This window comes from Chlamydotis macqueenii, chromosome 1, assembly GCF_036417535.1.
Source record: "Chlamydotis macqueenii isolate bChlMac1 chromosome 1, bChlMac1.mat, whole genome shotgun sequence".
Classification (NCBI taxonomy): Eukaryota; Metazoa; Chordata; class Aves; order Otidiformes; family Otididae; genus Chlamydotis; species Chlamydotis macqueenii.
In genome coordinates this window covers 59,996,053-60,022,349 of record NC_141556.1, presented here as the reverse complement: position 1 = coordinate 60,022,349, position 26,297 = coordinate 59,996,053, and the positions used below count along the sequence as shown (strand labels likewise).

The following is a 26,297-nucleotide window of genomic DNA, read 5'->3' as shown; positions in this document are numbered from 1 at the left end:
GTGGTGTTTCTATCAGACATATGAGCCTTTTTTTCAGAATGTGTAAAAAATTTAAAAAGAACATTAGAAAAGAGCCACATTTTTAATTTTTTTCAAAACAAAACAACCGAATGAAATACATCTTCATTCCATAAATAATATTAGCAGCAAACCCTCCCGTCACTCTAGGTGGTACAAGGTTTACAGCACAAGAAGTAATACATACTGTAAACACTGCCTGATCATCTGTAAGCCTCTTCCTTACTGAGCCTATACAGTCTTTACCTCGTCACCTGCTTACACAGTGAACCAGAGTGAGAAGAGGCAATAACTGTTCTCCAAAAGCCAACATTTGATTTTTCTGTAGCGGAGTAATTGCTTTGTTTGTAAATGCTGATTTCACTGGTGCTGTGGGTTTGTTTTTGTTTTTGTTTTTTTTTAACCCAAAGCTTTTTTTTTTTTTTAAGAAGGAAACCTGAAGCATTGGTAAGTCTTTGCTTTGTGCCAAACCACATCCTTCAGTTAAAAAGTATTAAAAAGCAAAATACACCAACTGCCACCACCATTTTTTTTTGTTTTTCTTATTGTCATGGCTTTGGCAGTTAAGGACAGTAGGCTTACAGGTCCCTGCAATCACTCAACTACATTTCTGGTTTGTGGCTCTTTACTCAAAGGGCTACGCAAGGTGTGTCGTGTATCCCAGTAGTGGACGGATTAATCTGAGTGATCTGGAAAAGAAGTATGCACCGTGTGTGTGGAAAAATCTCCTTGCCTCACATTTCCTTCTCAGCAACTCTTGACTTGTATGTGCATGATCCTTTGTCTTTCAGTGTTCTGGCATCAGAGTTTATTAAGCAGTGGTAGTGTGGAGACCAAAACAGAAGGAAAACTCCTAATTTGACATACACTGTTGACTGAAGAAACAAGGAGGAGGTGGGCTTTTTTTTCCTTCCCCAGTTTTAACATCCAAGAAAATTTCCCTCTTTCTTTTCTTCATTTGTGTCCAGGCAGAGCATCACCAGTTGAATAGACTCCATTGTTAATCCTACAGTCTTCAGTCCTCATAGAGTCTATTAATTCCTCCTCTGAATCCTCCTCCTCTTCCTCCTCTGGGGCTGACAGGCTGGATGTGGGGCCTTTACATATTTTTAAGTGGCGAGTGAGGTGATATTTGGTTAGATAAGCCTTGGAGCATTTTTCACAGACATAGTCTCTCTTTCCTTCATGTGAATTGAGATGCTTCTTCAGGTGATTTGTCCTCAGAAACAGCTTGTCACACTTGGGGCACTTGATCTGCCTTTCTCTGCAGGACATGAAAAAGTTAGTTTGCTCCTGCCGCAAGGCGGTTGATAATTATATTAAATAGCGGGGTGGTGGGGACAGGAAGGGTGAAAGGGTCAGTCTTAGTCCTAAATCTTGCTTTCAATGTACTTGAAAAAGCAGCAGACCAGAAATAACAGCACTACTGCAGCCCTGAAGTGTAAGTACTGCTCAGATTTTTTTCTTGCACAGTATGTACACAAAGCCCCTCTTCTCTACTCCCTGCCCCCAGCATCACTGGCACAAGCTGGGCTGTTTGGATTAACCCCTAGCCTGCAACCAACTGTTTTTCTGTCCTGAGGATAAAGAGAAAAGATTCTACAAGGGGTTTGTTTACTTTTTGAGTAAGACCAAACTCTGGTTAAGCTCCATGTTTTGGCAAGGGCAGAGATGTTGCTGTGGTGGAAAGGTTAGTCTCCCTCCTTCCCACCCTGCATCAACAGGGAGAGGGAAGAATCTGTTCCACAGAAGTGGAAACAGATTCCAAGTGAACACAAGAACCAGATGCTGAAAATGAAATACGCAGAGGGAGGAGCTTTGGCAAGCAGCCTTTCAAGGAGGACTTTGGCTGGGCAGTAATGAACAGAATGGAGAGATTCTCACAGCAAAAGGAAGATGGGGCCTGGCAGAGAGCTGAGGGGCTGGGAGAAATCTGTAAATAACTGAAGGAGGACCTGGGGGTGGAGACCTGCCCTAGCCATGGGCATCTCCCTGCAGGAGACCAAGTGCATGGATGAGGCCTGAGGGGAGGTAAGCGCTGGGAATGGCTGCACTCCACCCCTGGTGCAAACAGAGAGGGAAACTTCACTAACGAGCTCCTCCTGAGAACAGCGTTAAGGAGTTTATTATTTTTCATGGTTAAGTTGGGATGTGGGAACAGTTCTCAGCAGAGCACTAAATGTAAATCAACTAACTCCCTCTCTCTTCAAAATGATGAACCCTCCAGAATGCCATTTCACAAGACAAGGTGCACGCCTGGAATTTACTGTGTCATTAAAATACTGCGAACACTAGAGTAGGACAGCTTCAGCCAGTAACAAGGAATTTGTCCAGATTGACTCCTCTGTCATTTTAGAGGATAAACCTATACTCCCTAGGCCAAACGATTTGCAAACGGGAGATTCTCTCAGGCTGTTCAGCTCCCTTATTTCTTGCACTGGCCCATCCAACACATCCTGTGAGACCACTTACTGTGTGTGAGTGAGTACGTGCTGCTTGAGGTCCTGCCTCCGCATGAATAGCTTCTCACAGTAATCGCACTTCAGATTCTTCTCCCCGGTGTGGATGACCATGTGCGATTCCAGGTGAGCCTTCTGTGTGAACGATTTGTCGCAGAGGGTACAGCGATAATTCTTCTGACCTAGGATTACACACACAAATTTACACTCAGTGTCCCAAGAAACAGAGCAAGCAAACGCGCCTGACCACTTCTGAAAAATAAAATTTTACCCTGAAAAAAGGCAGATTCTTTGTGAACAGGACCTGTTTCCTCCTGCGGCTCCTTCCAACTCAGCATAAAGGCCTACCTAGTTACAGTCTAGATTTAGCTATGCAAAAACAAAGCATCTGACTTCATTTCATCTTTCCCAAAGCTTTTCATCCTCCATCCTATGCCCCCAAGCCAAAACACCCATTTCATGCTACTGTTTTGAACGACTGAGCCCTTCATCTGATGCACAGTTCTGCACTCTGTCCTTTGCCACACCAGTGATTGCTCCTCCTCCAACGCTTGTGCTCAGAACACGGACTTTCTGCTTCTTGTCTACACCAACTATTCCTCCCTGTTCCATATATCAAACCATCACCAGTAGACTTGTAAATTGTCCCAGCAAGGAGATTCAGACAAACACTTAACAAGACTAGGCTATCCAAGATGAATTCCTGAGTAAAAACAATGGTAGCTTCCTTTCTAATAGCAACAATGGCAGCCATCTAGTTACTGCACATTAGTACATCCCCATCTCTGCTCATTTCCCACAGGATCTGTATCTGATGCCTTACTGGATGCACTGCATTGCCTTTGTCTAGAAAAACAAGTTCTCTTATCTAACAGACAGACACACAGGTACAAAGCTCACTGGCTCTTCGGTAACTTCTATGTTTTATCACATTTTTTTTCCACTTACTTATCTGTTGTTCTTCCATTGTTCTCTACCAGCAATAGTTCAAAACCCCTGCACACCACTGAATTCAGATTAAGTTTGAGAATCGCTGTCCCACTGAGTATCCTGTGGTCATGTACACCATACTCGTACTTGATCAGTTTATTAAAACTCCTCCGTGCTGAGCCCACAGCTTCCTATGCTTGACTCAAGTGCAGTGAACTCCCAGTTTTATTCCCTTTACAACTTTGTGATTTGCATTCTGTGATTCCCACTAGCTATTTCAACCTTACTGAAAAAAAAGAGGCAAAAACCATCTCCCCTATCCTCACTCTGTGTTGAATCCACACCTTTTCATATTTTCTCTTTTCTTAACACAGCTGAAAAATATTTCACTATTTTGCTTTCCTCTTTTAGCGCTCACTCACTGATCTGCTGGCCATTCTTCCTTTAACCCCCAAAGCCTCTAGTGATATCCAAATACCCACAGAAGAAGTCAACAGCATGTTCAGACTTAAATTTTGATGAGTGACAGAGCTGAGCCTTACCCACATCAGTCTGACTCCACAGTCACCCATTTCAGTCTTGTGCCATTTCCTTAAGATGATGAAAAACAATTCAAGCAGGCAAGAGGGGAAAGGTCTCAGCCCCGTATTTAAGTGGACAGCGGTCCACATTACAAGCTCTCAAATCCAGTTGGCTTTTTCTCGTGAGGAAAAAAACACAGGGAACCCTTGTTTTATCATAGCCTCCAGCACTGGATCTGCTGTGTGGGAACAAAGGGTTTCTCTCTCCCAGACGAAGGCTGACACTTCTTCCCAACTGCAATCAACTTCAGCTCATCAAATGGTTTTAGTCATGGCACAACCAGCCAGAACACAGGTCTACATACTGTTCTACAAGCACCCACACCACTGAACCCAGCACAGTCCCCATGCCAACCAGCGCTCTCTCAGCAGTGTCCAGGCATTAGTTGAGGTCAGCATGGACTAGAGATCATTCCTACAGACACTCAGGATGCTGCCATTCTTACAAAGGCAGGGCAAGGGAGGTGATTCTCCCGCTCTACTCTGCTCTTCTGAGACCCCACCTGAGCAGTGCATCCAGTTCTAGGGTCCCCAGTACAGGAAAGATATGGACCTGTTAGAGCAGGTCCAGAGGAGGGTGATGAAAAATTATCAGAGGGCTGGAGCACCTCTCCTATGAAGAAAGGCTGAGAGAGTTGGGGTTGTTCAACCTAAGGATGAGAAGACTCCAAGGAGACCTTATTGCAGCCTTCCAGTACTCAAAGGGGGCTTGCAAGAAAGCTGGAGAGAGGCTTTTTAATTGAAGCCTATACTGACAGGACAAGGGGCATTGGTTTTAAACTGAAAGAGGATAGATTTAGATAGGACATAAAGAATAATTTTTTTTTACAATGAGGGTGGTGAGACACTGGAACAGGCTGCCCAGAGAAGTTGTGGATGTCCCACCATTGGAGTGTTCGAGGTCAAGCCTCCAAGCCCACGGCAGAGGGGCTGAACTAGATGATTTTTAAAGGTCCCTTCCAACTCAAAACATTGTATGATTCTATGTTTCTAAGAGCACAGAGTTACGGACACAAGCTATGCCCTCTCAAGTGGCCGAAGGATCAGAGAGAACAGGTCCTGCCCCAATGTTTTACTAGCACAGGCATCTCTACAAGTCCCCAGCCCTTACCTGTGTGTATCTTGAGGTGTGTCCGTAAGTTGCTAGGATCACTGAAAGCTTTGCTACAGAAATCGCACTTGTGCGGCTTCATGCCCATGTGCCCCATGAAGTGGACGTGGAGCTTGGAAGGGGAGATGAAAGCCTGGGGGCACATGGAGCACTTCCACTTCCTCTCCTTGCCGTGGCCTGGCCCGTGGCTGCTGCTGTGCCCCTGGCTGGGGAGGTGGTTGTGAATATGGCTGCTCAAATGGGCTTTGAAGTCCGCATAGGAAGCGCATTCCTTTCCGCAATGGCAGATGTGCACGTCTGGATGTTCGGGGACACCTTTGGGCACAAAAGCATCACTTTTAATGAGGCACAGCGAGGCCTAACAGAGCATGAGCGTGATCCATGTTAACACTTTGTCTGTGGCAGCAAAGCCAGCTGCAGAGATTTTCACCCCAGCTCCTTTCAGCTCTGGTGCTTGTTTTTCAGCTCTTTTATGTAGGCCATTGCAAATGTTTTGGGGGGCCAAACTTTGGAAAGGTTTTCAGCACAGCTTCGCCAAACCTAAATTATCACAACCAGAGGCGTGGGACGGTAGCAAGCTAGCAAAACTCCTTTAGCACCAGATGAGTAACAGAAGAAAACCAACCCCTTTTCTCTGAAACGGCAATTTTTTCATCAGTGGACTTACTTAGATAGCGAAATGTTTCTTTTAAACAATGGTACTCCTGTAGTCATGAAATGTAAAAGAAATCTATGACATGCACCACTAGGAATGGAGAAGAAACATAACGCATTCCCAAGTCACAGTGCCCAGAGATGACACTAAAAGGGAATTCAAGCGGAGTACTCCCTACAAAGCCAATGAAGACGAGTGCTTACTTACCAAGCTGTCGTGCATAGTCCCGACTGTAATAAAAGAGAAGCTCGTGTTCAGGTGGGATGTCCCGGGAGGTGCAAAAGTAAATTTTTCCATCGTGAGGATAAGCTACCAGATTCTGCTCTTCCCGGTTCCTATAGCAATAACGAGAGTTATGAAAAAAAAGCCCACAAGAAATAATGACTTTTTGAGAGAGAGAAAAAAAGAACGTTCCTGAAAATAGGTAACAAGGGAATCTCACTGCTTGTCAGCTCATTATAAAAACCTTCATGTCTGTCACTTCTGTCCTTCTTTATTCAAGGAAAGGAAAACCAGACCTTCAGAGTCAATCTGCTCCCCCAGATGATACATTTTTCACACCACTGCGATATCTTGCTGAGAAAGTTATTAATAGACATTGGAGTAAGCTGACAGAGTTTATAATCTCTTAAGAAACTAAAAAAAAAAAATATATATTTTCGTTATTAACCCTCTTAAGAAACAGAGAACACATGAGGGAGGAATAAATACCAGTAAAGTCTTAAACCAAAATTATCTTCAAAAATAACTCTTGAAAAGCATTTCCAAGATGTGGTAATTCATCTTCTGAAGCTGTATCTTGCGTATGTTTATTCCTAGTGCCTGAAACCAGCAAAAGCTCTGCCCCCATTGCAGTGGGAGATGATGCACTAACTCCTGCATATGTGAGCAATGAAATTAATTGCAGGGGAAGCCTACTTTGTGCAACAGAGCAATAGGAGAGGTTCAGCCTTCTCCATGGACAATGTACGGAGGAACACTGAAGTCAGTCTGGACAGTTTTCATTGCAGGCTCCAGAAAGACTGAAAAGGACAGTTCTTGCGAGGTGTAAGAGCTTGGAACTTGGCCCAAAGAACCCACAGACACTTTGCTAATAATAAAGTATTAAAATAAAAAAGACAATCAACATCATCTTCACAGCTGTATCCAAAATGAATAGGATAGAGGGCAGGCAATAACAAGCTAATACATAGTAAGCTAATATACAAAGATCCTGAAGCTTTAGAACAAGGGAAACAAAGCACGTGGGCAGGTTTAGGGCTGTTTTACTACAGCATGCGTACTGGTTCCCCTGTAACATTCTCCTCTGGGTGATCTGTTTCCTTCTCCCCCCCAGCCCAAGATGTCTAGATAACTTCTGAAGGTCCCCTGGTCCCGAGCTCATTACCCATCTGGGCAGTCAGTGCAGCAGTGCACACCTTCCAGCACAGCCTCCTTTGAGCCTGCAGCTCAGACTCCAAGCTACTTAGCACAGTAGAGGTGGTTCTCACCTGGCTTTGCGTACAAACATCATCCAGTTACATTCATTTTCATCAGTTGTAATGATGCAGAACTCCAGGACACCACTGTGATAGATCTACCACAAAAAACAAATGCAATCTTAGGACAAAACACAGCAGCAAATGCAGTGAAAGCCAGCTTCTTTCTTTAAGAGAGGAAGTGTTTACATAGAACAAGCCAAGAGATCTCCATTGCCATTGCCAAGACCACAGCCCTGTTCTTACTCCTTACTTTCCCCTTCACACAGGGATCTTGACCTCTCTGCTACCCAGGAGGCCAGAACAACTGTTTATCAGCACCTTTCCCACAGACTACCTTTAGCTCTCAGCAGAAATGCATTTGGCTGCTTTTCCCACAAGCCAAGTCTTATGAATAATAATATCTGGGCAAACAGTACATGTTTTATTTATATAGATCAGTTTTACTTTCTCAACATTAAATGATGTGAAAAAGAAAGCTTTAAAGCAGCTTTTCTACAGCAAATAATTCATCACCTGGGGGAACTTTCAACAAACAATGATACGAAACAAATAAACAAGTCCTGCCTAGTAATACAATCTCTGCTGCAGCTCCACACAAATACTGGGAACTACATACAGCCCTTTAAAAGAAAAGGCATTAAAGAAGTTTGTTCCACTTCAGGACTGATTATCAGCATATTAAGATGGTATACAGCTCTGCCATGCTCCTATTAAGTATTAAACAACCAAACTGCATTAATTTTCATTTTTGGCAGCAACGATAATGTTAAAGCTGCTGTGTCATGTGGTGGCTTTCACCAGATAAAGGCAGGCCTACAGACTCTGCGAGCCACAACGTCCACTGACCTTCCAGATGTGACTAGCTGCTTTGTCTGTCCAGTCAGCCACCTCCAGAGAATGACTCTGCTGCCCGATCAAAGGTCCAAAACACGTCCTTACAGGAATGGTTTCTCGTGTCCACACACCTATCAGTAGAAGACCAAAATCTGCAGAAATTCATTATTTAAACAACTAATCATCCATAACAAACAGCTGGGAGGTTTATGAGATAACGCTCCAGGGGTGCTATCTAGGCATAAAATCATCAAAGCCTCTACTTCACATGTGAAACACACCTAAGGCAGAGACAAGAACCACCACCACCACATGACACTACTGGGAGCCGCTTTGTTGTAATTACAAATATTTATTTTGTTTGTCAAAAGCAAATAATTTACTTTTTAGTAAGCCGTAAAACTAAGATCCTAGCCACTTGTACCAATTAAGCTTTCATGGCACTTTCTGCAGAAGCAGAAAATACTAGTTCCAGTAACTACATTTCGCCTACCTAATCCCCAGGAATTTCCAGAATTGTTGCTGGGCATTGTTAAGCAGCTTCTGCATTTCTCCCCAGAGGCAGGTGTATTTCTGTCATGGGCAGAGGGATTCCTGCATGTATATTATTTATTATTAAACATTTACATATATATATATAGGTCTACATGAATACACTGAATAGCTTTTAGGAATAAAGTGGAAACTAGTGCAGCTTGAAAAGAACAGATGTAATCTACTCTCAACAAGCAGCATCACTAAACAAGCCAATAATCGCATTCTTCTCTAGCCTTCAGATCCTTAGGGTGTTGCACTGTACTCTTCGATTTCCAGGTGACAATGGCGTGAAATACAGTAACAAGGTCCACATCCAATGACAAGGTCACAGTCTACATGCCAAATGTAAATGAGGGGAAAAAAAAAAAAAAAAGAAGAGGGACTTGTGATCAATACTCCAATGAGAGCATCCAGAAGACTCAGAGGTAGCAAATCAAGATGATGAACAAGCAGACAGAAATCTCCTCCATTACTTCTAATTGTTATCTTCCCCTAAACTGCAATTGCTGTTAATGTTTTCTTATCAAAGCTGTGTCTGAGCTGTTTAGCACATGATAAAACATACACCATACCTTGCTTGTGCTTGACCTTATGAAGTCTTTCAGTAGCGCTCTGTGGCAGCACCTCTAGAATCTAGCTGAAATCTGAGCGGTAACCAGAGGACAAGAATCTCTTGCACGATGTAAGTCAGGGTGACCACAGACCAGGGAATCACCTCTCTACTGCAGTGTTTCTTTCCCACATTAAAATCCCTATGGTTTTGGTTTTCAGACAGTCAGTGTATTTCAAGCTGCTGCACAGAAATATGTACCAGTCCAATTCTTACCCGCTTCAGCTCCCATGATAGATTGCCGGAGGACAAGCTGCTTAGGGAGAGAAAGCCTGGCTCGGCTCTCTATCGGGGTGTCAGGGACAAAGGTGACGGGCCCATGATCTGGGCAGTCTGATGGATACGCCTTGTCACACAGTGTGCACCCTGCAGAAAGGAGAAGGGACAACATGGATTAAAAAGATGCAACAGCCTCCACAGTGCAATCAGCTCCCTACCAGTATGTTTCAGCTCAGCTCCTGCCAAAGGCTGCTTCTATCTGGTTTAACTCATCTGCTTTACTGGCTTTTACAGAGAAGAATATAAACCATATTGTTACAATCAGATGGGCGCCAACGTACATATCACTGTTCCTATCCAATTCAGACCAAACACGAGGGTCTCCACCTGCCTTCATGATGGTAAATTAATTGTCTAGATTCTAGACTATCCCTAAGGGGGCAAACTAGCACTGGGGCAGAGTCCACTCTTCATCAAAACTACTGCAAAACTGATGGTAGTTTCCCCAGAGCCGACAGTAATGCTGATGATAGAAGAGTCATTTTCTCTCTGATCACAAGTGAAATGACCATTATGGGCAGAAAAATCCAAGCTGTACCAAAGCAAACACTTTCTAACTGGTTATGTTTTTGGAACTTACGAGGAATACAGGAGTTTTCTTGCATGTAGAACCTCAAGGATGCTCATGCAAAGGGACACCAAGGTCTTATTTTGAAATTTTTTCTAATTTGAACCCACAAATCCCCTTACCTCAATTTAAATTGAGACAATGTGCAAATCTTCATGGCAGAAAAAACGTGACCTCACTGCTGCTTTTGAAGGACCTACTGCAATAAACTCAGAGAGTACAGCTCTATGGGATGCCACTGAATGGAACAAAAACAAAAGTCCAAGAAGAATCAGTAGCATCACTTTCCCAATCTGTCCTTAAGCATAAGAGCTGCTGAAAAATAAACCACTGAAAGTCCTCAGGTTAATAAATTCAGGAAAAAGTACAGCATAAAATGTTCTCATCTAAAAAAACGATGTTATTTCAATTCTCTAGGAATGGAGCACCTACTCCGCAACCACCCTCCAGATAAATCATTCTTCTTCTGAAGAAAGATGCTCAGTTAATTAAGCAGGATCTCCACAAAGACCTTCTTTGGCCTCCTGATGGCCCAACTCCAGTAAAAAAGCCCTATCACAGAAGTAGTCTTCAGCAGGGATAAACAGCAGCTCCATTATTAGTCGTTTAAAGAGATTTTTGGGACACTCCTTTAATACATCAGGGTAACAGAACCTGACCCTATACAAAGTACAGTTTGAGCAACTACACAATTACAGATAGGAAGGTACTCAGAAAATTATTAGGTAGAGTCTATATAAGCACTGCTTCAGGTGCACAGATGACATGTAGGAGTACAGCAACGACAACAACCAGACCTGAGTAATGAGGAACGCTATTTGGAACAGTTGTTTTTAAGGATTACCTAGCACACACCACTACAGGTCTGTGGACTAGCCCCAGGGAGAGGCAATGAGGAAGAAAAACAAGTTCTAGGCATGTGACACTTCCACTTGGAAAGGCTGAGGGAATCATAAATTTTTAAGAAGTTGAAAAAAAAAAGTCCCAAACTCTACAGGAAGCGAAATACACCAGTTCCTTTCCACTTCTGTGCTTGCCAAATAATGAGGAGGAAAAAAAAAACATAAAAATCACAGTGATTACTTCTCTGATTTGGGTGCCCAGAGCTGCAAGTAACGATGACAAAAAAAGGGGTACTTAAAAGTTTCACAAACATTTAGGCCTGCAGCAAAGGCATACATTTTTCTTCCCACTTAGGAACAGTGTAAGAAGATTTTTGGAAAAGCTCCTGACTCCTGCCTTCTCAGTGAGGAAAAACCACCAAGAGGCTCTAAAACAACTCCTCCTCCTTGCTGTCACCTGTCCAGATACAAATTCATGTTTTATTCAGGAGAATTTTAAAAACAGCAACAAAAAAAGTTTAAAAGTAAGCCTTCCCCAGCCAAAGATCTATTTGTAAATCACATGAAAGCACCAGGCCTGCGATAGCTGTTATAACATCCTAACAATGGGGAGTATCCTCTGGGAAACATCTTAGGACTATTTTAAGTATAGTGACAATAGGCTGGCACATCACATCTCACTTGTGAGTGAGCGACGTGAATAAGAGAAGTGATTTCACCATGAGCACATTGTATATCATAGTATTTTGATCCTTATTTGCTCAACACGCAACAGATGCTTGTAAGAACTTCCAAGTGCATCAACTGTAAAACTCTTCTTCTAGGAGTTGTAAATTTGTCATAGTTCTACACTCACCTGATTTTAACCGATATTTTACCCCACAGAATAGAAGTTTCAATTCAAATGTCTGACTAGACACTTTGCATTCAACTGCACCTCTCCCATTGCTAACCAAGGCACTATTTCTTTCCATTTCTTAAAAAAAATGTTGTGCAGGCAAAGCTCACCATAAGGCTCCGGCAGTTGTAGGGCCAGATTGTGTGCAAGAGCAGCACTCAGCAATGCTACCACAACTAATAAAACCGAATATAAAAGCTGGACTTCTGCTTTACTGGCGGGAAGCCAGACATGCTGGGGGGTGAAAATTCAAATCTCTGTCCCACCAAATGGGAACTTCAAAATTCTCAAACAGCACTCCTTGAACAGGATTGAGAGTGCAATGTCCAGTGCTCCTCTCTTCCTAGGACATCAAATAACCTCCGGACTGAAGTCCTTTGATGAGAATAATTGGAAATATTAAAAATTCCCTCCCTTTCTGCTCTGTTTTCCAGCAGGTCTCATTGAGAACATTTTCATGATGATGGTTTAATAAAAATTTCGCAAAATGACATAACGTCATACTCATCCACTGGACCCACTTGATGAAATGTATGGCTTGTGGTGGCGTTTGTTGTTTTTTTTTTTTTTAATGGAGCAAGAAGAGCCATTTGTGATGTGTCTTTAAAAAATAATATTCTCATTGCAAGGGATAACATCAGCATATTCACAAAAGGCAAGAGGTTCATAAGGAACTCAGCTTCCAAACTCAAGGCAACATGGGAGATGGATACAAAGAGAACGACGCTAAAACATCCTACTATGTCTACTTCCAACTAGTATCCAAATAGTATCCTATTTCACTAGGAATTTGTAAGACTAGCAACAAAAGTCCTGTCATCCCACCAGACAACAGCTACATTACAAACCGTACCCCAAGAAAGAGGGAAACGCTCACTCACATATGGTAAACAAGGTTGCCATGTTCTCCTTGTTCGAATTGGAGTCTTCCATTTGCAGAGAAGACGGTACGAAGGCAAGATTGTCTGCAGTCACATCCACATGACTTGGCCCCATGGCTACTTCCTGATTTATGGAAGATACCGCCACCGGCTCGAGGCTGAGGCCCACTTCATGCAAGGCTACCGAGTCCAGGGAAGCTAGGTTGTGTGAGGTAGAGAGCGCCACACTCACGGAGTTGGTGCTCATGGCCACAGTATGAATGGAGTCATTTAGTGTGCTGTCCGATATTCCTGTCACCCGCCCGGCAATGTGGTCGGCCTCCATGACGACAGGGAGTTCCAAAGTGCTACCGTGAATGGGAATGACACCGCCGTGTCCCACAGCGTCTGATGTCAAATTACTCTCCACCGTGTCTACGGCTAAAGGTTCGTGGCTCCGGGAGCTGTTCGGGATCTGCGAATGATCCCTGGCTACGTCATCCATTGTAAGCTCCTCTGTCATCCCATCTGTAGAGATGGGGCTGGTCACCCTTGAAACGCTCTCCATAGCCATTGTAGTATCCAGCGCTACCTCGTGGCTCTCACTAGGATGCAGATTTTGAGCACCATGCGTGTTCACTGTGCGGGAGTCCATGGAGACAATCCCTGGTTCCAGCCCCACAGTTCCACTGGGCTGGTAGGGGTCTAGGGCTGAGGGATTGCTGGAGACTGACAATGCTGGATTGCTATCAACATTTATAGTGTTGGGATGGATGTACTGAGGTGGAGGTCTGTCAGCCAAGTAAGATAATATACCTGACAGAACGAGAGGGGGAAGGAGAAGAGTGTGAGATGACATCAGTTTTCAAATCTTGAACAAAAATACCCCATCATTGCAGCATAGCACATTAAGACCTAGATCCCTAAAGACATGCTTTTTACATTATGCCCAATTAAAAAGCACTAATTCTAAAACATGGCTCACAAACATATGCCAATCCAACACTCGTCAAAGTATCATAGATAGATAGTATCATAGATAGATACAGAGCTTCCATCCAACAGTGCAAGTCTCTAGTTATTTGTCAAAATCTGAAGAGCCAAGTTTCTGGCAGCATTTAACTGAGCCTCCTCAGCACAGAGAGTGAATCAGAAAGAGGTTCTTCACATTTAGGCATAATTTTTCATTCTCAAGAAATAGCTCACAAAGGATGAAGGACTGCTAGTGGAATCTAACACTTAATAATCCCTCGTTCATCTTTGCTAGGACAAGTAGAAACAGTTCTCCAGGGTACACCCTTTTTACTTCAGTATTTTAGTTTTAACAATGACTACTCCTTTCCTCTACGACTAAGTGACACAACCGTCCATCTCAGAGTTAATCAACTGCAATTCTAAAGGACCAAGATAAGGTGTCTCAAAAGTATTTTGAGTGATCTGCTTTCTTTCCTTAGATAAAAAGTATGTTGTTCCTTCTAAAACAATAGCCCAGTTAAAATTAAATCAGAAATTCTAACATCTTTTTTAGCAGTTTTGGAAAGATCCTCCATGTCAAATAATCTTGGAACTTAAGATACAAAGAAATACCAATCTGTATTTACATACTACCAACTCCTCTTGTTGGACAAAGCTAAAAAAAAAAAAATCTGTGGAGGAAATACATCAGTACATTCAAGTAAACAGTACTTCCAGTAGAGACAGAGACAGATTTTACAGTTTCTGCAAGATCTGAGTCAGCATGTTTCTTTTTGGCCTTGAACCCTATGAGCCATTTGTTCTGTGAAAGTTTTCCATTCAAACATGTTCATCATTAGAAGGATGCAAGTACTGGTACTCTTTCTGCAGCATAACCCCATTAAAAATGGCAAAGCCAAGAAATAGACAGTTTAATTTGACCAGATGCATCAAATATTTCTGCATGCAATGCTGCCTTGTGGCTTGAACAAGGAGGATCCTTGAAGGCAGTAAGATGACTGATGGAAGCCCTATAAAACATCAGACAAAACATCACACGTATTAGAAAGAAAAAACAAACAAACATTTCTGCCTAAATTATTCCAGCTCAGAAGAATGACAAATACATTCAGTCCTCAAATGCACTGTCTCCTCCTCTACTCTTTGCCAGTGGGCAGGCACGTCATGCAGTAGGAAAGGTTACTCCTGAACAGTTGGCAAGTTCAGCCACTACTCAGCAGGTAGTTGGATGAATCTGGGCTGCTATATTTCTTTTCCCAACCTAGGTTGAACCAATAACACTCACTGGGTGACCTTGAAGAAGTTTATCTATCCCCTTCCACCCTGTGTTTCTTAGCTACGAAACAAAAGCAGGACTACATTTAAAGCTCAAATTTCTATGTCTTCATATAGTAACATGTAAAATTCTACATTTATACTCTAAAACCCATAGGAGAGAGGAATCAAAATAGGAATCAGTATGTTAAGCCTTTGGAAATTAACCCTGAACAAAAATGAAGAAAAGCAATGCCATGGGCTAAATGGGTGGGAAAGAGCCCAAACTTCTCAGTTGATGGCTTGCTCTTCTTGAGCTTTTAACTACTGTAACCTACTATTATGCACATATTAAGACTTCAGACTACAGGAGAAAAAAAAAAAAGCAGAAGCTTTCAAACTACAAGTCATTTGAGAAAGAAACCAGGCATGCTTTGTTTTCTGTTAATCTTAAAAACAAAGCAGCAGGAGGAGCAATCAGAGATTCCATTTAAGTAGAAAATGCCCTGCAATTCTCTTCGCACACACACAGAGCCACAGAGACCTGAAAATAAAAGTGTGTAAATGACACAATAGACTCCAGACAAACTCATGGAATTTACAGCTCTGCAAAATAAGTCAGTCATGCCTGCTTCAGGACAGAAACAGGTGGCTCTTAAAACAATTTTTCTCTCAGTTCCCATCCATCAGCACCAGACCACTTACCAGGTAGAATGTGTCTGAAATAGCTGCTCTCCAGATGAGGGTATGGTGGTGGAGGTAGGGTGTAGTTTCTCTCTGGTATACCACACATCACTCCTCGATCCCCAATACCCATGGGGAGCATCAGAGACAAAGCAGAGGGCAAGGAACTCAAGGAGGGGCCCAAGTTTGGAATTGCAACAGGCAAGCCTGCAAAAGAAAATGCCCATTTAAATTCAACAGAACTACTTGAGCTTATGAACACACAGGTTAACAAAAGAGGTTACTAATTTCTCAGGAGCTCCCTATGGAAGTACAATATGGTACTGTCAAAGTAAGGTGGCAAAAGGATCACAGTTATGAGAGGAGAGAGGCATGCTTGAATGTTGCTAGATCTTTTTTGGATACACTACGTAGGGCCTCCTTCTACTTCACAATTGTAATGGACTTTTGTCTATGTAACCCCCTGAAAAAAAGAAACAGAAAAATAGTTTTGCTTTATAGGTAAAAAATCACTACTTTCACCTGAGTGAAGACAGATGCAGATGGAGATAGATTTGCAGCTACAGTTAGTATTTCAAAGGATTCTGCTACCACCCACCCATTCACAGTGCAAACCACCTCATTAGAACAAAATAAGACTCCCATTAAGGCATAAGCCTGGTAAGCACTGATCCCTTTTGCTTTGCCCACATAAGCTATGGTTTACGGTCTACCCTTCCCCAATCCTACATCACCTCATCATCTGCTAAAGACATTACTTGCTATTAGAGCAAGCACTGCTACCCAGTTACGAACATTCCCGTTGTCAGTAAAACACAGAGCATGAGCTGCAACACCCTTTGTGGGAGCTTTCCCCATTACCTGGTGCTGGTATGGCATTGTGAGTGGGTGATGCTGTCAATCCCAAGTGACTCCCCGAGACCGGCAGGGCATTGCTTACAGAGGATGAGGTCAGCTGGTCCATCCCTACAGGACTCAAATTCATTTCATTCATTCTGGGAAGCAGGGAACAGAGAGGAAAAAGAAAGAGAAAGAGAAGCAAGAGCATTCCTGATTACTGACTGTACTCTGGTGAGGAAGGGCTGAGCAAACAAACTCAAAATCAGATACTGACACGTAAAAACTCTGCCTCAGAAAGCTAAGCATAAAGCACACCGACGACTCACACTGTGATAACATCATGATCAATACATATCGATCATATTAAATAGTAATAACCGGGATTAAAAAGACAGTTCAAAAAGACAAATCAGTCTACAGCTTTTTCCTCACCATCCAGAAAACAAAGTCTCACTCCTTGTACTCAAAGCCACCATGATTAAAGTTTAGTGAACACAGATCAATTTGCAAGCTGAATGTCACAATTACTCGGACAATGGCATCTGATTTCTATTTCATAACTTCTGGACATCACATTCATGTTCAAAAACCAAAGTCAGATGAGAGGAGGAGGAAAGACCTACGGAGGAAAGACTTAAATCTGTTAATGGACACAAAACCTCTAATTCACCATCCATTCGAACCAGGCCAACAGTGACAAGAGTCACCTCTGTGAAACAACCATTTTATAGACTTTTAACAGGCTGCCTCAGTCTGGTTCTGCAGATGCTCTTATTGCGTTAAAAACTGGCGCCATGGATGACATGTTATTTCAGAGCGATCAACCTGTGGCTCTTGAGTACCTGCACCTTCCAAGCTCCTCAAGTGCATACCACGGCTGTAGAGCTGCAGAAACCACCATGCTGCCCATCCACCCAAATCTCCAGCCTCGGAAAAAACCAAGCCAGCTCGAGGCATGTCCATCCATCCTCTGGGGTCTCAAGCTGCACATGCAGTCAGAAACAGTCCACAGGGATGGGGACACCAAGGAGACACGGTCACCTCCCACTTGTCAACAACTTTGCAAGCTCTGCCTGGCCTTTGGTCTGCCCATTCTGGCCACACACCAGCTTGAAACAGCAGTTCACAGGGCCAGAAAGACCGGCTGCCCCCACAGCGGTCACAACCCTGGCAACAGGGCCAAACAGCCTCCACGCTGACCCGAGCCACTCGCGTGCCCTCTGCAAGCAGCAGGCCCAAGCTTCGCGGTACCAATGGAGAGCGGGAGCTTGGATTGCCACTCCAGTAAGGAAAGGTACCGCTCACCCTGGAAAAACGGCCAAATACACGGAACTCACGCAAGTTAACCTGAAGGTCTGAGCCACACAAATGGAGCTGCTGGCTTCCATCTCGCTTCTGCCCAGTTTTCGCTATCCATGTTGCACAAACCGCCCTGCTTCCCTCCAGGAACGGCTTCGCAGGGACGGTGTCGAGGGGTGTCGGCCGCCCGGGGATACCCCGCGGCCCAAACGGCTGCTGAGGGTGGCGATGCCCGGGGATCCACCACCCCCGCCCCGGGATCGAGGGGCGGCGAAGCACCGGGGCCAAGCCTCGGGGCCTGCTGAACGCTTTAGAGACCCCTCCTCGCCCCTCGTCCCCTCAGCCGGGGTACGCGCCGCCGCAGCAAGGCCCGAGGTGCCTGTCCCCGGCCCCGCTCGGCCGCGCTCCCGCCCGTCTCCCCCGGCCCCGGCGGAGGCGAGGGCGCTCACCTGGGGTGCATGGGGCCTGGCGCCGGGGCGGGGCCTCTGCCGGGGGCGGAGTGGCCGCGACCGCAGCCGCATCAGGGCCCTCAGCCCCGGCCAGCCGCCGCCCCTCGGGCAAGCGCCTGCCCCCGGCCCCGGCCCAGCCGCAACCACCGCCACCGCCGCCGCCGCCTCATGGGCGGGGCCCCGAGCGGCGCGGGCCCGGCCGCGGGCGGGGGAGCGCGGAGGAGGAGGAGGCGGCGGCGGTGATGGCGGCGGCGGCGGCGGCGGCGGCGGGAGGGGGACGGGGGCCGCTTCCGCCGCCGCGCGCCACATCCAGGAAGCGGCGCCACCCCCCCGGGGTTCGGCCGCTCCCTGCCTGCCGCCGCCGGCCGGATCCGTCACAGGGCCGAGCTCCGGGTGCCGGCCCGGGCCCGGCCGCCCCCGCCATGCTGGCGCGGAGGGGCCCGCCCGGGGGTGGTTGTGGGGCCCTCCCCGTTCCGTGTCGGGCTGAGCCATCCCTGACCTGCTGGTAGCCGCCTGCCCGCCGCGGCGATTCCGCGGCCCCGCTGCCCCGTCTGCCGCCGCCGGGGCCTGTCGGCCTTCGGTGAACCTCGGCGGCGTTTCAACCCCTTCCACCGCCACATCCCCGCCTTATTTCCAGATTATTTCCAGGGCTGTGGGTGCCGCTGGAGCAAGGGAGTGAGCCCGGGAGCCACCCAGGCATAAGGCAGTTCTCCTTTTCCAGAGGAGCATCCCGGTTGGCGCGCTCTGGTTGAAGGCATCGTCCTGGATTGACCGAAAAGCCTTGCCCGTGGTCTCCCGTGCCACCTCTTTCAGAAGGGTGCGATGCTTACTCTGGTTTTCCACACCATAGTCCCAGCTCCCTCAGTGCTTTCTCATCGCCCCCTCGTATCGGCTGACGGGAGCGGGTTGCGTTTCATGTCCTGCAATACCGTCAGCCCATCCATCCCTAGCTACCTTCGGGACATCAGCTGCTGTTCAATTATCTATTGATTTATGGCTCATATGTACAATTCTGGCTAAGGCTACATTGCAAAAGAATCTCCTGATGTGCACAAGTAGTTTTTTTTCGCCTATGACATGTGGGTATTCATCACCTACACTGCTCAAATCAATCTACAAGTTCCTTAAGTGCCGGGGTGAACAGCTGTTTCCTGAAACACCGTAATGCGCTTCTGTAATTTGATCGTGCCTGACACTGAAATGATGCCTCGTTAAATGAGACATCCCTTGATAGGACGTCTGCACAGGAGGAAGCTTAAAGGTATTTTTCTGCCCGCTAGCTTTTGATCTACAGAGCCCAAGTGTAGGATCTGGAAGGGTCATTCCAGTTCAGTACAAACCCATCGGTTCTTCTGGGGGTGGAAACAGGCTCTCCTCATTTGGCTTTAGCTGTCAGAAAGTTAGACACCTTGTCGTATGCTGGTTCTTCAGGCTCTCTCTGTAGCTGACAGAGAGAAATAGGCTGCTGCAGAGAGTGCTTCATTGCATCCTGAGGCAGGTGTTGGAGATGTGTGAGAATTCCCTTTGGAGCTGCCTCTCTGTGTCTATGGCCAGTAACTGGGACCTGCGTAATTAGTTTAGCCTAAATATATAACCTCTGGAGGACTACATTTAGGCAAAGTAAATCCAGGTCTCTGTCATTCGTGACCAAAAGAATGACCTCGTTTAGTTTACCACATATCCCACAACCTCACCTGTTCTCCACTAAGCCAGATAATCCTTACTCTGACTGTGACTGAGTGTGTCTGAATTGGCCACTTTCATCAAGTCAAGAAAGAGCTCATCAAGTCCTCAGGTTTTTAGAGACTGCCAGTCTTGTGATGAGGAGTTTATCTGTGCTTCATTTTTAGGTGTGTAGTACCACATATTCACATGGTTGGTGCTAATACTTCACATGTTTCTTTGAAACTCCAGTGAATGATTACAACCCCAAAAGTTGCTCTCTTCACATTGCATTCCCTCATACACAGATGATGACCGGCGACCTTCCATTTTCAGTTGTCACCATTAAAACTTTGCAGTTATACTCAGTACATCTCAGTTCTGTCCTGAAATGCTATGTTATCCCAAGCCCTCAGCTTGTCTTAATGCCAATTATGATAGTGTAATTCTACCGCAGAGCTGCCCTCGTGCTGAAATCCTCGCGCTATTTCAACTATCTGAGCTGAAAGTAATACTTTGAGCTGATGAGCCAGATTGGATGTAGTCATAGGCAGGTAAGAGTGTTTTTTTCCTACTGTCAAACATGAGTCCTCCGAGATTCCAGCTTTTTTTGTAGTCGCTTTACTCCCTTGAACGAGTGATAGCTTAACTACCAGTTTAGAGCACTAGTATCAAAGGAAGCCAGGGATAATAGGAAGTGTCACCAAATGAGAAATTAATCTGTCTGCAGAGATGTATTCTGCACGCCCAAGGTATTGTGATAAAACACATTTGAGAACTGTTTCTTCTGCAAGGGAAGATATGTTTTTGTATACCAAACACTTTTATTATAGGTGAAGTGTTTTGATAAGACAACTGCACTATGTCCCCTGAAAGCTCCATTTATTGACATTTATAGCTGCACTTGCTGCATGAGGAACAAATTGCAGAGCTATTTTTTAAGTTGTCTGCAGATCCTGGGGATGTACTGAAAGATAAGGGAGATTCGTGAAACTACGGGGGAAAGAGATGCAGTAAAAACGCTTCGGTCCTTCTCCGTAGTGTGAGCAGAAGTCCCTGCTGGACCATGACCACATCTCGGTATGATAATTTCTCTTCTGCTATTGCAAACCTGCCCTTGGGTTCTTTCTCAGAGCAAGCAGAATTATACTGAAGAAAGACTACACAAAAAGCAATGGTCGAAGCTGGACATTTGGACATCAAAAATCCAAATTTCCCTCCAACTCTTATTGGGTTGCCATACATCACCTGTATTTTGGTGACAGTCCCAGTACGAAACCTGGGTAGGTTACGTGCAGCTCTCACTTTTAGCTCTAGAGCTGGAGAGAAATGGCCCATGCTAAAGGATAAAACAGGATTAGAGAGGCAGAAAACTATTCAGTCTTGTATTCCTGAAACTCAATCTGAATTGCAGTTATCACTGTAATTCTGTTGTATGCAAGTAATATGAGAATGAGTGCTAATTGTCCTAATTTCACAATTTTTATATCTATTCATAAATGCAGCAGCCCAGACAATCTATGATATGTACAATAAATACTAGAATTTACTGTAATTACAGCACAGTAAAATATAATAAATGCACAATGTTGTGGGGATCTCTTTTTAAACTCCTGCTATATTTTCTTTTTCCTCTTTCTCAGGAATGTGTTCACAGATAAAATAGTTGAGACATTGTCTTTTGGGAAGTAGGTAGACTTGCATGGGTTCAGCTGATTCTTGTGTTTCTACTATAGTATTTCCACCACAACTTTCATTTCAGGTGCAGAGGGACATGATGTCAAGGAGAATCTGTTGCTTTGAGTAATTCAAAGTAATTCAAAGCAATCACTGTGTAATGTCAGTAGTGTTATTCGTGATTCTTGTGGGAGTGTGAACAAGTTGAGGATTCTTTTGTACAAAGATTACATTCTTGTACATACTGCGTTAGGATATATGCAATTAAAACCACAACTAAGTTATATCTGGAAGGAAGATGTCTCAATGGTTTGTTTTTAGGTATGTCAGAAATATTTTCTATTAGTTTTGGCTGAGTAATTAAGTGCATATAGTGAAGTAAAAGGAAGGAGAGAAGGAATGGAACCTGTTTGAATGCCACAGGCAATGGAGTATGTAAGGAATCTCTCAGTGTCCCCATTTAAACTTTGTATTTAAAAAAAAAAAACCACAAAAAACCCCAACAGGCCTCCCCCTCAATCCCAAAGCAAAACATACAATATAAGTAGAAACAGAAAAACTTCTGCCCTTGCAGCGAATAACACCCAGTTTGTACCACCTGGAAAGCAGACCAGGCCATCTGCTTTGCGTGGAAGATGTTGTACTCTGGGGTCAAAGCATCATCCAGGCAAAGGTGTGAAGAGGAGTTAATTGGAGAAACAGTGTAAGAAAGAGGATCAAAGGCTTGTCTTAGGAGAGGAACATCATCCATGTAGTCTGAACCTACTCTTAAAATTAAAAATAATGCATATTAGCCGTTCCCTTTGGTGGGCCTGTCCTGCGACTTTCACCGAGTCTGCACGTGCAGGTGGGTTGGGAAGGGCCTGCTTTGTGCGGAGGTCAGTATGAGAGCGATACATTGCTTTAATCCTGCTTGCGCTCTCAACAGGGACCTTCAGAGAGAAGTCATGGTGCGTTGGCCTTGTGCTGGCTCCCTGCCCAGGGGCAAATCCCTTTCCGAGAGAGTGGCGATAGATTGTCAACAAGATATGACGTTCAACAAAAGCCTGTGGCATGTTTTCTTATTTCTCTTGCACAGAAACAAAATCAGACCGCAGAGTCCATTTGTTATGAGATCAGCTTCAGTCATTCAGATTAACAAATAACATTTACCTGTAATTTTTCTTCATGTGTTTCTCTAAAGGATTAACAACGTGGATTTTTCTGGAGGAAGAGCAGATACGTGTTTAGCACAGGTGCAATTCTGACAGTCTGGGAAGTGCTGATGACCTGCATTTACAGTAAACACAGAAAAGAGGTCTAGCAGCAGGGAATAGTGGATTTGTGTGACAGAACTGGAACATAACCCTGCCTTTTGAACATGGCTAGACTTCTGGCAAGGTCATGGAGAGCTGTGAAACAATCTGGCACCTGAGACCTCCAAGAGGCATGCTTCCATTTCCTTGCAGGAATACTGCCAGAGAGCAGTGTTTTAAATCTAATGATGACACAGATCACATATCCTTTTCCTACTTCAGATATTTGCTTAGAGGCCAATATCCTTTTTGTTTTAAGGAAACTTTAAGTCCTGGCCTAACTTAGTGCTACAGTGAAAGAGCTATTTTCATTTACGCATTAATTTCTGAAAACATTTCTACTGAACAACCGAGTTTATAGTGCAAGTGATATCAAAAAGCCCATACTGTTCAATCATTTCCAAAGATTTTTTTTTTTAAGGCAGAAAGGCTCTCTTGATTATTTGATCTGAAGTGAGTTGTTCATACCATGGAGCATTCCCCAGTAATTCTTGCCTCACAGCCATACCTTCCATCTGAGCTATGGCACATATTTTAGAAAGACATTTAGTTGTGACTGGAAAAGATCGCAACCTAATGAAATGCATTAGCTAACTCTTAGGTAATGCTGCAAAACCTTCAGCTTCAAACATCAGCTCTTGCTAGGTGATGTTAGTGATGGAGACAAAGTAGATAGATGGATACTTGCCCTGGCTTTTGAGCCATTTTGCTGCTGATCCTCCCCTGGCACAGGACCAGAGTCCAGGATTGTTCTCACTCATGGCCGTCTGGAACAGTCTGCCTGTACGTTTGTCATACTTTGAAGATTACCATTGGGTTTTTTTTGAAGCTGCAGAAAAGGCCAGCAAAGATACAAAGGCTGACTTGAAAATGCATGCTGACATGATTGCTTCTGGTTTCTGACTCAGCAGAGATATAGATGTGTTTCTCAGAGTGGAGGATGTTGTTTCAGTTACTCATGCTTCTGAGGCAGTTTGGCATGAAAGGCTGAACTGGGCGGAAACTTTCACTTTGAGCAAAATAACAGTTTTAATAGAGCCTACATGCCTGTACCTTTTCACGTCCGTCCCTTCTCACAGCTCACCCAGCCCAAACGTTCAACTCCCCAAACTGATGGTAGTGAAAAAAGGAAATTCAGTTAACTCTGAAGACGTGTTTTCAGAAAAAAAAATATAACTATGGGGCTCTTGAACAACAATATAGGAAAAGTCAAAGACCCTCCAGTTGCTGCAGAAGAAGATCCTAACACAACAGGGTATCTTAGAGGAAAGGCACAGGTGAGGACATTATGCCCTTATATTGCCAAAAGTCCTTGTCTTTTGTCCACCTCTGCCCCTTGGCAAGCTGCAGGCGAACTGGAAGATGCAGCACAGTACTGGCACATTCAAGAGGGATTTTCAGCTCCCCAATTAAAGCAGTGTGTAGGGTCCATCAGGCAATCCAATATCTATGTGAACATCTGGTAATAGCTACATCAGGGCATCACCTTTGTATTTGTTTATCTGAGGCAGATGCTCATGGTGATGACCAGAACGTTCCTGCAATGAGCAGAAACGCACAGAATGTTGAAGATTTTTTTTTTAAATGGTCATATGCAGTTTCTGAAACTCACATTTCTTGAAAAAGCCTCTGTTAGGCAAAGAAAGCTGTTTTCCTCTTAGGCTTGCACGTGTGCGTTCTTGATCTGACATGACTTGCAACCACAAGAGAGCACTCTTTCCTTTGAAGATTTCTCAGCTTCCCCAGAAAGCTAGAGACATGCCATATACGTTTTGCAAACTACTTGTGAGCTGTTTCAGTTAGACCAGAGCAGCCGAAACAACAAAGCTTGCAGTTGTCTTTTGGATTTCATTGTGAAAAGCCTTTGGGTACTTTTCAGATGACAGAAGATCCTTGGTTCCTGAAAGGGAGGAGTTCTGCCAAAACTTTGAAGATCCCTGTAAACTTTGCAAATTACCCATCTTTGGAGACAATTATATCAAACGATATTGTGGATTACAATACATGAGAAGTGTTTAGAGCCTGGAAGATTGTTTATGTTTGGCTTTAACTCTTATGGTCATAATTTCAAGAGGAGAGAAAAGGAATACACAGGAACCCTCTTATTATCTTTTGAAATATGAAGATCAGAGAAAAAGAAGGGTTTAAAGTGTGGAGTGATGGTCCTCAAAACCTGTCTGTAAATTAGCTGGCATTCTACGTCTATAAAAACAACAAGGCTTAGAGCTGATTTCCAGGCACAGAGTGGACCTCATGAGTCGTTAGCAGTGCTTTGAGATCTGAGTTTTTATACATCGCAGGAGGAAATTGCAGCCTGCGGGGCAGAGTACCTATACAAATGTTTCCTCCTTGCTTGGACTGATACAAGATTTGGAAGCCAAATTCAGGAACTGACATTCCACCACTGAGAAACAAAAAAAAAAAGAAGCATGGACAGCAATAAAGATGATGGAATATTGAACAACATTGCATTTCCAGGAGGTATGTCCCTGGCTAACAGCCATGTGCATCCCCACGGGATCCCCCTGAGAGAGAACCCCTTTAGGGTTCCCTTCCACCCGGACCTGTCTTACTGGGAGCAAGCCTATGGTGGGCACACAGGTCACGTCTCCTACATCCCATTCCCTGGCTACGTGGGCGTCTATGACTATTCCTTTGAGCCTGCCTTCATTCGAAAGAGGAATGAGAGGGAAAGGCAGCGGGTGCGCTGTGTGAACGAGGGCTACATGCGCCTGAGAGAGCACCTGCCCAAGGAATTTGCTGACAGGCGCCTCAGCAAAGTGGAGACCCTGAGAGCTGCAATAAGCTACATCAAACACCTGCAGAGCTTGCTGGACTGCCATCCCTTAGGGTCTAACAGTAAGGAAACACTTTCTGCCAAGGAGCTCCCAGAAGCTCCCAGTCCTGGTCCCCCGCGGGAGTGCAACAGTGATGGAGAGTCTAAAACCTCTTCAGCTTCATCCCCTTACAGTGAATTTGAGGAGATGGGCGCTAGGTAATGGCCGCTCTGGAGACAGAAAGCTTCAGGTTCATCTGGAAACCAAATCTAAAACCCTGGGGATTTTTCTACAGGTGAAGATGAATACCAGGGAAAGGAAAAACAGCTAGGGGGAAAAAAAAAGGTATTTTCAATCCGTCAAATAACTTTAAGTGTTGTCTGTACAAAATCTAAAGATGAGTCGTAAGCAAACAGGTATTTCTCAGGTTGCTTCAGCTGTGTTACTAAACTTCTTTTGGATTGTTAAAGCTGAAGCAGTGTTTGCATTCTACTTTTCATCCAGCTTTTATTCTGTTTGTCTGTTTTCTTTTGCCTTTCACTCAATGAGACAAGCAACACCAGATAAATCCATTTCAGGATATCGCTCTCCTCTTTCTCCTGCTTCCTCATATAAATTTTATTGTCTGTTTTTCCTGACTGCTAACCTGAGATGCGCTGGGTTGCAAACACTTGGACTGGGAAAGGTAAGATTTAGATAAAATGTCTTTCCCTAAAATTTTT

The 26,297-nt window shown here is 44.4% G+C and overlaps 2 protein-coding genes across 4 annotated transcripts; one reads left to right on the top strand and one right to left on the bottom strand.

Annotated features, from left to right (window-relative positions):
• Positions 1–68: 68 nt before the first annotated feature.
• On the bottom strand, positions 69–18,408 carry PRDM4 (PR/SET domain 4). Of its 3 annotated transcripts, none has more exons than XM_086753849.1 (11): positions 18,165–18,408; positions 16,438–16,571; positions 15,598–15,783; positions 12,685–13,479; positions 9,433–9,582; positions 8,082–8,221; positions 7,245–7,330; positions 5,962–6,089; positions 5,100–5,414; positions 2,491–2,659; positions 69–1,282 (listed from the first exon to the last, which is right to left on the bottom strand). In XM_086753849.1, exons 1-11 carry the CDS (start codon positions 18,173–18,175, stop codon positions 973–975), a joined length of 2,424 nt encoding a protein of 807 aa, XP_086609975.1. In that variant the 5' UTR covers positions 18,176–18,408; the 3' UTR covers positions 69–972. The 3 variants fall into 3 exon arrangements, with proteins under 3 accessions (XP_086609975.1, XP_086609992.1, XP_086609983.1); XM_086753866.1 differs by having other exon boundaries at positions 8,082–8,200; XM_086753857.1 differs by lacking the exon at positions 18,165–18,408 and adding an exon at positions 17,754–17,896.
• Positions 18,409–25,227: 6,819 nt separating this feature from the next.
• On the top strand, positions 25,228–25,797 carry ASCL4 (achaete-scute family bHLH transcription factor 4). Its single transcript, XM_010119100.2, has one exon. The coding sequence runs from the start codon at positions 25,228–25,230 to the stop codon at positions 25,795–25,797; it is 570 nt and encodes a 189-aa protein (XP_010117402.1).
• Positions 25,798–26,297: the final 500 nt, after the last annotated feature.